We start from the raw sequence: 10,990 nt of genomic DNA on the forward strand, positions 1-10,990 counted from the left end.
CTTCTGCCCCTGCTTTCCCTGCCAGCCTGGGACTCCAGCACCCTGTCCTGTTGAGCCAGACCCGCCCGTCTGCTCCAACACAGACCCAGGGTCTGAACCACGTGCCTCAAAGCTGCAGACTACGCTGAAAGCGACTTGAGAAGTGTTCCCGTCTTTAACACTCAGAGGCCCAACTCCCAATGGGGTCCAAACCCCAAATAAATCCGTTTTAGCCTGTATAAAGCTTATACAGGGTAAACAAATAAATTGTCCACCCTCTATAACACTGATAGAGAGATATGCACAGCTGTTTGCCCCCCCCCCCCCCGGGTATTAATACATACTCTGGATTAATTAATAAGTAAAAAGTGATTTTATTAAATACAGAAAATAGGATTAAAGTGGTTCCAAGTAGTAACAGACGGAACAAAGTGAATTACCAAGTAAAATAAAATAAAACACGCAAATCTGAGTCTAATACAGTAATAAAACTGAATACAGATAAAAACTCACCCTCAGAGATGTTTCCAGGGCCGCCCAGAGGATTCAGGGGGCCTGGGGTCTTCGGCGGCGGGGGGGCCCCACCGCTGAAGACCCGGCACTTCGGTGGCGGGTCCCGAGGTGGAAGGACCCCCCGCCGCGGGTCTTCGGGGCACTTCGGTGGTGGGTCCCGGAGCCGAAGGACCCCCTGCCGCCGAATTGCTGCCGAAGACCCGGAGCAGAAGAAGCTCCGGGGGCCCGGGCCCCACAAGAGTTTTCCGGGGCCCCCGGAGCGAGTGAAGGACTCCACTCTAGGGGCCCCAAAAAACTTTTGTGGGGGCCCCTGCGGGGCCTGGGGCAAATTGCCCCACTTGCCCCCCCCCCCCCCCCCCCCAGGCGGCCCTGGATGTTTCAATAAGTTTCTTTCACAGACTGGACGCCTTCCTAGTCTGGGCACAATCCTTTCCCCTGGTACAACCCTTGTTCCAGCTCAGGTGGTAGCTAGGGGATTTCTCATGATGGCTGCCACTTTTGTTCTGTTCCACCTACTTTTATATCTTTTGCATAAGGCGGGAATCCTTTGTCCCTCTCTGGGTTCCCACCCCCTCCTTGTCAATGGAAAAACATCAGGTTAAAGATGGATTCCATTTCAGGTGACATGATCACATGTCACTGTAAGACTTCATTACCCACTTGCCAGCACACACGTATACAGGAAGACTTACAAGTAAACGGAGCCACCTACAGTCCATTGTCCTGGTTAATGGGAGCCATCAAGATTCCAAACCACCATTAATGGCCCACACTTTGCATAATTACAATAGGCCCTCAGAATTATATTTCATATTTCTAGTTTCAGATACAAGAGTGATACATTTATACAAATAGGATGACCATGCTCAGTAGATTATAAGCTTTGTAATGATACCTTACAAGAGACCCTTTGCATGAAGAATATTTTAGTTACATTATATTCACACTCATCAGCATACTTTCATAAAATCATATAGAGTGCAATGTCACAACATAATTTTGCAAAGGCATCCTTATTTCTATCGTAGCAGCCACTGGTAGCAAACAGCATAGACCTACGACAACACTGCATATAACTACTTATGCATCCAATGAAGTGGGCTGTAGCCCACAAAAGCTTATCCTCAAATAAATTTGTTAGTCTCTAAGGTGCCACAAGTACTCCTGTTCTTTTTGCGGATACAGACTAACACGGCTGCTACTCTGAAACCTATAACTACTTAGTTACTCTAGGGCAGGAGTGGGCAAACTACGGCCCGGGGGCCGCATACAGCTCTCCAGACGTTTTAATCCAGCCCTCTAGCTCCCACCAGGCAGCGGGATCCAGGGCTTGCCCCATTCCGGCACTCCAGCCGGGGAGCGGGATCGTGGATTTGCCCCACTCCACATGGCTCCTGGAAGCAGTGGCATGTCCCCCCTCCGGCTCCTACATGTAGGGGCAGCCAGGGGGCTCCGCACACTGGCCCCGCCCCAAGCGCTGCCCCCGCAGCTCCCATTGGCCTGGAACTGTGGCCAATGGGAGCTGCAGGGGTGGTGCCTGTGGACAGGGCAACATGCAGAATCGCCTGGCCGTGCCTCCACGTAGGAGCCAGAGGGGGAACATGCTGCTGCTTCTGGGAGCTGCATGAAGTGAGCACCACCCGGAGCATGCACCCCGACCCCCTCCCGCACCCCAACCCCCTTCCCCAGCCCTGATCCCCCTCCCGCCCTCCGAATCCCTCCGTCCCAGCCCGGAGTAACCTTCTGCACCCCCAACCCCTCATCCCCACCCCCACCCCAGAGCCCGCACCCCCAGCCGGAGCCCTCTCCCTTCCCCTCCCCTCCTCCCTTCACACCCCAACCCCCTGCCCCAGCCCAGAACCCCCTCCCACACCCTTAACTCCTCATGTCTGGCCCCACCCCAGAGCCCACACCCCCAGCCAGCACCCTCATCCCCTCCCGCACCCCAACCCCCAATTTCGTGAGCATTCATGGCCCGCCATGCAATTCCCATACCCGGATGTGGCCCTCGGGCCAAAAAGTTTGCCCACCCCTGCTCTAGGGTTTCTAAGCCACAGAGAAAATATTCTTTATTCTTACTCTGTATAGAGTTTAACTATTAAAATAAATAAGACATTTAATGATGTGCTAACAGATTTACCATGACAGTTTGCTAGCTAAATACAACATAGTGGTTTATAGTATGTAGCACAAGAGGCATATTTACATATACTACTGCAGGTAACTTTTCGTGCCACCGGCATGATTGAGGTCAATTATTAACAGCCCGAGTGTGCTTTGTTAAATTTCAAATGTTGTTCTCTCGTGTTTGTCAGGAGTTGGGAGACCGACGTTATAATCATATTAATATGCTGAACCCAAGGGGGCAAATTCAGCACTGGTGTAAAGCAGGTGCAAGTCTTTATGACATGCCCTTGGCCACATGTACTGACTGGTGCTTGTGTTATTTTGTCTGTGTCCAGTTGACGTGTTCTGCAAAAGATACCTATGGAATGTCTTATTTCCTAGGCACAAATATCCAGTACTTGCCTGCTTAGAGTATAAAACATCTTCAGCACATATTGCATTTCTGGACAAAACAATACAGCACCTTCTTAAAACAGCTGCTCAATAATTCCAGCCAAAGGGCTTAATTCTTCATTGGTGTAGTCCCAGTAAAGTCAGTGCAATTACACTAGGGATAAATGTGCCTCCTTAGTTGGATGAGAAGTAAACCACATTCATACGTTTCCTTTGGAGCCATACTTGGCTGTAAATGTTCCTGGAAATACAATCAAACTCCTAAACACAGGCTCTCAGACTGCCCAGTTCCTCAAAGCTATTTAGGCACCAATTGATTTCAGTGGAAGTCAGGAGCCTAAATACCTTTGAGTATCTGGGCATAAGACCCACTGAGGGCTCCATCCTGCAAGGTGCTCAACTTCCACTGAGTTTAATGGGAGTGTGGGGCTCTCACCACCACTGCAGTGTGCTCGATGCCTTAGCATATTGAACCACAATTGCATATAAAATGTTGCAGTCCCAGCAGCAGAGTGGCCACAGACCAGCCTTGTGCTACAGGGGAGGGGTAGCTCAGTGGTTTGAGCATTGGCCTGCTAAACCCAGGGTTGTGAGTTCAATCCTTGAGGGGGGCCATTTGGGGATTTAGTTGGGGATTGATCCTGCTTTGAGCAGGGGGTTGGACTAGATGATCTCCTGAGGTCCCTTCCAACCCTATGATTCTACAGCCATGTGGGTCAAAGCACATTTCACTTGGACCAGAACTTCATTTTAGAGTAGGGAGGAAAGAGGTCACTGACTGCAAGATAAGTGAGTCAAGAAGATCACTGTTTGACACAGTTGTGGACTTAGCCTGGTAAACCGGGAGGGTTGCCCTAAAATAGTGGGGACTGCTTCTGTTGTTTATCCATCCATCCATGGTGTTTGTAGAGCACCCATCACTGTAGTATCTATGAAAGCCTGCTATGCTATCATTGTAGTATTCGTATGGTAGAGTTGGTCCAGTCTTCCTTTGCTTGGGTGTATCTGCTCTTTAGAGGGTAGGGACCAGCAGCCCAGATATTTAAAGGTACTTAGGCAGCTAATTCCCTTGGAAATTAATGGGAATTAGGTGCCTAAATACCATTACAAATCTGGGCTCATGTCTTTTACTCACTAAGTAAAGTCCCAGGCACAAGGAGGGTGTGATCTGCAAATGTTTCATGATACCATTACAGCCAAATGGCTTCATGTCCCCGGCAAGGCATTCAGTCACGAATCCTCCCAGGAGCTACAAAGAAAAGCAGCTTTAGATTTTCTTTCTTTTCAAAGAAACAATCCAAAATCTGTCATACATTTCCCCCGTCAAAGCTCAGCCTTTCAGCAGATTCATGTCTGTGTTGCACACAGTGTCGTCACAGATGGTTTCTATCGCTGAGGATTTCTGAGTGCTGTCTGCTTCCGGGGAGCTCTCTGAGATGCTCACCTTCTTCCTGAACCACGAACTAGTGTTCCTCAAAGAGGAGCGCAGCTCCCTGCTTCGTAGGGCGTAGACAATGGGATTCACCATGGAGTTCACCAGGCAGAGGGTGCTGCAGAAGGCGAACACCTTTCTGATGTGATCATTCAGGCTGACGAAGAGGCTGTACGTCATGAGAGCCAGCACTGGGGACCAGCACGTCATGACAATGGCCAGGACCATCACTAATGTTTTGGCGAGCATGACGTCCATCCTCATCTTTGCATTCCGCTGCCCAGCCTGGGTTTGGCGTTTCTCCATGTACACTGTGTGCTTATGAGCCTTCCAAAGCACCCGGACGTAGGCGTACACTATACACAGCAGCAGAATCATTACCAGGCAGATCCAGCTTGACAGATACTTGCTATCAACAAAGGGAAACAGCTCAGAGCAGGGTGAGTTTACCTTGCAGCAGTTCCACCCCATTAGAGGCAGGAAGGCAGTGATCATGGTAGCTATCCACATCACAGTCATAGCCACCACAGCCCTTTTCCTCGTCACGATGACCTTGTATTCCGATGGCTGATAGATACAGACATAGCGGTCAAATGCCATCAGCAGCAAGCTGCCCAAGGATGCTGTGAAGGACGTGTTGACCCCTCCAAGCTTCAGCAAGAAGATCTCTTTAGAGGAGTCAGTTCTGTTGAAGACATGGAAATCAAGAAAGCTGCAGACAAATACAATGCTGGCCAGGACATCTGCTAGGGCCAAGCTGCTGATCAAGAGGTAGGAAGGCTTTTTTCTGATCTTAGGGGAAGCAAATATCAGATACAACACCAAAGAGTTTTCCAAAACGCACAGAATCCCAACAATGGAGCACAGCACAGCTATGCCTGTTTTCTGAGTGAGGCTGTTAAGGACCATGTAACATTTCAGGTCCATGGTATTCATGCTGCAGTTGGACACCTGACATCTCTCCATTGTGATTATCCAGGACCAAAAAGCTTTCCAAAGACCAGGGGTTTCCTTGGTGAGCCTTCAGAGGGTGCTCTGAAAAAAAGATGTAGAGGGGAAAAACTTATATTTGTACCCAGCACAAAGAACAACACACACAGCTAAAGGGACATGAAACAGTCAGAGAATATCCCCTGTCCCCAACCCCCTTTGCAAAGGATTTGAGACCGTACAAAGGAGAAAAGAGACCAGCGAGAACTATTTCTATGTTCTGTGTCCAAAGAGTTGTGTAACTCTGGGAGGGACTGGATGGCCGAGGGTAGTGGCAGTGGGACAGACATAGGGGATGGCATATCTAAACTGTCAGTTCAAATCCTGCTGCTCTTACTAAGGTGAGTAGTTCCACTGACTTTATTTGGGATGACCCATGAAATTAGAATGAGCCAGATTTGGTCCCAAGTCACTAGAGATCCAGAGCTATTGCCCCCTGATGGTCTCTATGTGAAAAGAGTAGGTGATTTCAGTCAGCTCTTGCCACTAAGATATCCTTGTTTTTAGCCTCAGCAGAAATGCCCTGGATTCCATTGTAGTCACCACGAGGGGGCAGTAATTACAAAGCTTCCTATTTGACAGGTCACGGGACATATTATACTGTAGGCCAGTGGTTCTCAACCTTTCCAGACTACTGTACCCCTGAAGCCTGAGCCCTGCTGCCCAGGGCTGAAGCATGTAGCTTAGCTTTGCGGGGTCCCCTGTGGCACGGGGCCCCAGGCAGTTTCCCTGCTTGCCACCCCCTAACGCCAGCACTGCACTTGCAATCCCCCCAAATCCATCCTGCAACCCCCCTGAGGTCGCAACTCCCAGGTTGAGACACTCTGATCTAGATGAGTTGACATACCCCCTGGAAGACCTCTGGGTACCCCCAGGGGTACATGTAGCCCTGGTTAAGAACCACTGCTGTAGGCTATATGGTGTGAAATACAGAGTATTGCCAGTTCCAAGCATTCAAAACTCATGAGTCAGGACTCCAACATATCATGAGATTTGTAAAAATAAGTTTGCGGTTCTTTTGATTTGCCTTCTGGTTTTTGAGCCTTTAGGGTTGCACTCAGGTCACGTTTTGAAGCTTTTCTGTACAATCACGAGGGCTGAACAATTACTTAAAAAAAAATACAACAGCTGGTATTGTCATGTAATAGCATGACTCCAGGAGCTGGGTTTTATAAAAAACATCAACTATTGTGAGTCTTATATTGCTTCATCACCCTAATATCTGAGTACTTCCCAAGTATCTAAAACTAGAAATCATTGCTCTTTCTTACTTCCCAGGTTGTAGGAAAAATAGCAGAGTTGGTGAATGGGTTATTTTGTGTGTTAGTTGTGTAGTGTGAGCGAGTGTGGGTGAAGAATTTATTGAGAGACAGGTAAGTCAAAGCCATGAGTTTTGCATTTAGGGCCTGATCCAAAGCCATTGAAGTAATGACTTTCTATTGACTTCAGTGGGTTTTGGATCAGGTCCCTTGGTTCTGGAAGTGGTTAGATCTGTGGTCATTCTTCTCTCTTGTGACAGTGAGTTCCACAGTCTAGATACAAATCCTGTGAAAGTTCTGTCTCATGTGCTCGCAAGATTAACTTCTACCACCATTGGAATGCAGACACTGCAGGGGTGGAATGTTGCAGCTATTTAGCAGCACCACACAGCAGTTTAGGACAGGTAGGGAAGAATAAATTATCTAAGGGCACATCTTCACTGGCAACTGCCGCGGCAGCGCTTTAACGTGGCTTGTATAGTCACTGCATAGCACTGGGAGAGAGCTCTCCCAGTTCCCCCCAAAAACCACCTCCACGAGGGGACTAGCTACCTACCAGCGCTGGTGCACTGTCTACACTGACACTTTACAGCGCTGAAACTTGCAGCGCTTGGGGGGCGGGGGGGGAAGTGTTTTTTCAAACCCCTGAGAGAGAAAGTTGCAGCACTGTAGAGTGCCAGTGTAGACAAGGCCTAAGTGAAACTGCAAGGGGAATTTAGGGGGGATAGATTGTACACTGATATAGGGCTCGATTAATAAAGAATTAAAGGAAGGTAATTTAATTAATGCAGATCAATATGGAAAACAGATCCAGTAAAATTAACCTGATATTTTTGGATGAGATTACAAGTTTGGTTGATAAAGGTAATAGCGTTGATGTAATGTACTTAGACTTTTGTAAGGCATTTGACTTGGTACCACGTGACATTTTGATTAAAAACGAGAAGGATATAAAATGAACAAAAACAACGAGGAGTGGCACCTTAGAGACTAACAAATTTATTTGGGCATAAGCTTTTGTGGGCTAGAACCCACTTCATCAGATGCATGGAGTGGAAAATACAGTAGGCAGGTATTGCATGAGCTGTGTATTTATATCTGCCTACTGTATTTTCCACTCCATGCATCTGATGAAGTGGGTTATAGCCCACAAAAGCTTATGCCCAAATAAATTTGTTAGTCTCTAAGGTGCCACAAGGAGTCCTCGTTGTTTTTGCTGATACAGACTAACACGGCTACCACTCTGAAACCTGTGATAAAATTAACATGGCACACATCACATGGATTAAAAAGTGGCTAATTTATTGGTCTCAAAATGTCATTGTAAATGGGTATGTTTCCAGTGGAGTCCCACCGGGATCTGTTCTTGGCTCTACGCTATTCATTTTTATCAGCAACCTGGAAGAAAACAAACTCATCACTGATCAAGTTTGCAGATAACACAAAACGTGGGGGAATGGTAGATAAATGAAGAGGACAGGTTACTGAATTAGAGCAAACTGGATCACTTGGTACACTGGGTGCAAGCAAGCAATGTGTGGTTTAATACAGTTAAATGTAAATGTATATGTCTAGGAACAAAGAATGCAAGCTCTACTTATACAATGGGACTCTATTTTGAGAAGCAGTGACTCTGAAAAGATGTGGGGGTCATGATGGATAATCCACTGAATCTGAGCCCCCAGTGTGATGCTGTGGCCAAAAGAGCTAATGCGATCTTTGGATGCATAAACAGGAGAATCTCAAGTAGGAGTGGAGAGTTATTTTACTTCTGTATTTGGTACTGGTGCGACTGCTGCTGGAATACTGTGTCCAGATCTGGTGCCCTCAATTCAAGAAGAATGTTGATGAATTGGAGAGGGTTCAGAGAAGAGCCACAAGAATGATTAAAGGAGTAGAAAACCTGCTTTACAGTAATAGACTCAAGGAGCTCAATCTATTTAGCTTAACAAAAAGATTAAGGGGTGACCTGATCATAGTCTATAAGTGCTTACACAGGGAATTAATAATGGTCTTTTCAATCTAGCAGAGAACGGTCTAACACGATCCAATGGCTGGAAGTCAAAGCTAGACACATTCAAACTTGGAAATAAGGAGTACATTTTTGACAGTCACGGTAAATAACCATTGGAACTATTTAACAATGGTTGTGGCGGATTCTCCATCACTGCCAATTTTTAAATTAAGATTGGATTTTGTTTTAGAAGAGGTGCTCTAGTAATCATTTCGGGGACATTCTCTGGCCTGGGTTATCCAGGAGATCAGACTAGATGATCACAGTGGTCCCTTCTGGCCTTGGAATCTATGAACAATGACCTGAATTAGAATGTGGTTATACCCCAAGTGCACATAGCAACTTTTCACAAGTTCTCTGAGATCTTTAATAACAGCAAGTGATTAGGACCCGGGATTTACATTTCTTCCTAAAGTAGCCCATTTTCAACATTCCTGCCGGAAGATTAGAAAGTGCCATTCCAGTTCCTGGGATTCAATCCAGCTATTTTGGGAAAACAAGGCACAGACTGAAATATTTAATCTTCATTAAGGACATTTCCATTATGATGATTATTAATACTTAGCTCTTATAGATTCATAGATTCTAGGACTGGAAGGGACCTCAAGAGGTCATCAAGTCCAGTCCCCTGCCCTCATGGCAGGACCAAATACTGTCTAGACCAGGGGTTGGCAACCTATGGCACGCGTGCCGAAGGCGGCACACGAGCTGATTTTCGGTGGCACTCACACTGCCCGGGTCCTGGCCACCGGTCTGGAGGGCTCTACATTTTAATTTAATTTTAAATGAAGCTTCTTAAACATTTTAAAAACCTTATTTACTTTACATACAACAATAGTTTAGTTATATATTATATACTTATAGAAAGAGACCTTCTAAAAACGTTAAAATGTATTACTGGCACGTGAAATCTTAAATTAGAGTGAATAAATGAAGACTCGGCACACCACTTCTGAAAGGTTGCCGACCCCTGGTCTAGACCATCCCTGATAGACATTTATCTAACCTACTCTTAAATATCTCCAGAGATGGAGATTCCACAACCTCCCTAGGCAATTTATTCCAGTGTTTAACCACCCTGACAGTTAGGAACTTTTTCCTAATGTCCAACCTAGACCTCCCTTGCTGCAGTTTAAGCCCATTGCTTCTTGTTCTATCCTTAGAGGCTAAGGTGAACAAGTTTTCTCCCTCTTCCTTATGACACCCTTTTAGATACCTGAAAACTGCTATCATGTCCCCTCTCAGTCTTCTCTTTTCCACACTAAACAAACCCAATTCTTTCAGCCTTCCTTCATAGGTCATGTTCTCAAGACCTTTAATCATTCTTGTTGCTCTTCTCTGGACCCTCTCCAATTTCTCCACATCTTTCTTGAAATGTGGTGCCCAGAACTGGACACAATACTCCAGTTGAGGCCTAACCAGTGCAGAGTAGAGCAGAAGAATGACTTCTCGTGTCTTGCTCACAACACATCTGTTAATGCATCCCAGAATCATGTTTGCTTTTTTTGCAACAGCATCACACTATTGACTCATATTTAGCTTGTGGTCCACTATAACCCCTGGATCCCTTTCTGCCGTATTCCTTCCTAGACAGTCTCTTCCCATTCTGTATGTGTGAAACTGATTGTTCCTTCCTAAGTGGAGCACTTTGCATTTGTCTTTGTTAAACTTCATCCTGTTTAACTCAGACCATTTCTTCAATTTGTCCAGATCATTTTGAATTATGACCCTATCCTCCAAAGCAGTTGCAATCCCCCCCAGTTTGGTATCATCTGCAAACTTAATAAGCGTACTTTCTATGCCAATATCTAAGTCGTTGATGAAGATATTGAACAGAGGCGGTCCCAAAACAGACCCCTGCGGAACCCCACTTGTTATACCTTTCCAGCAGGATTGGGAACCATTAATAACTATTCTCTGAGTACGGTTATCCAGCCAGTTATGCACCCACCTTATAGTAGCCCCATCTAAGTTGTATTTGCCTAGTTTATTGATAAGAATATCATGCGAGACTGTATCAAATGCCTTACTAAAGTCTAGGTATACCACATCCATCGCTTCTCCCTTATCCACAAGACTCGTTATCCTATCAAAGAAAGCTATCAGATTGGTTTGACATGATTTGTTCTTTACAAATCCATGCTGGCTATTCCCTATCACCTTACCACCTTCCAAGTGTTTGCCCACGCTCCCTCCTATTTCCGACCCATCTCCCAGGTCTCCATGTTCCCCATTTACCTGTGGGCTTTGCTCGCCTGTCCCCATCGAACCTAGTTTAAAGTC

The 10,990-nt window shown here is 46.2% G+C and overlaps 1 protein-coding gene across 1 annotated transcript; it reads right to left on the bottom strand.

Annotated features, from left to right (window-relative positions):
• Positions 1–4,342: 4,342 nt before the first annotated feature.
• On the bottom strand, positions 4,343–5,410 carry CNR2 (cannabinoid receptor 2). The gene has a single exon (XM_065421805.1). It carries the CDS (start codon positions 5,408–5,410, stop codon positions 4,343–4,345), a length of 1,068 nt encoding a protein of 355 aa, XP_065277877.1.
• Positions 5,411–10,990: the final 5,580 nt, after the last annotated feature.

The sequence above is a fragment of the Emys orbicularis genome, chromosome 23, assembly GCF_028017835.1.
Source record: "Emys orbicularis isolate rEmyOrb1 chromosome 23, rEmyOrb1.hap1, whole genome shotgun sequence".
NCBI classification, from domain to species: Eukaryota; Metazoa; Chordata; order Testudines; family Emydidae; genus Emys; species Emys orbicularis.

Coding starts and splice junctions, on each gene's coding strand:
- CNR2 (XM_065421805.1), bottom strand. CDS start 5,410: ATGGAGAGATGTCAGGTGTCCAACTGCAGCATGAATACCATGGACCTG.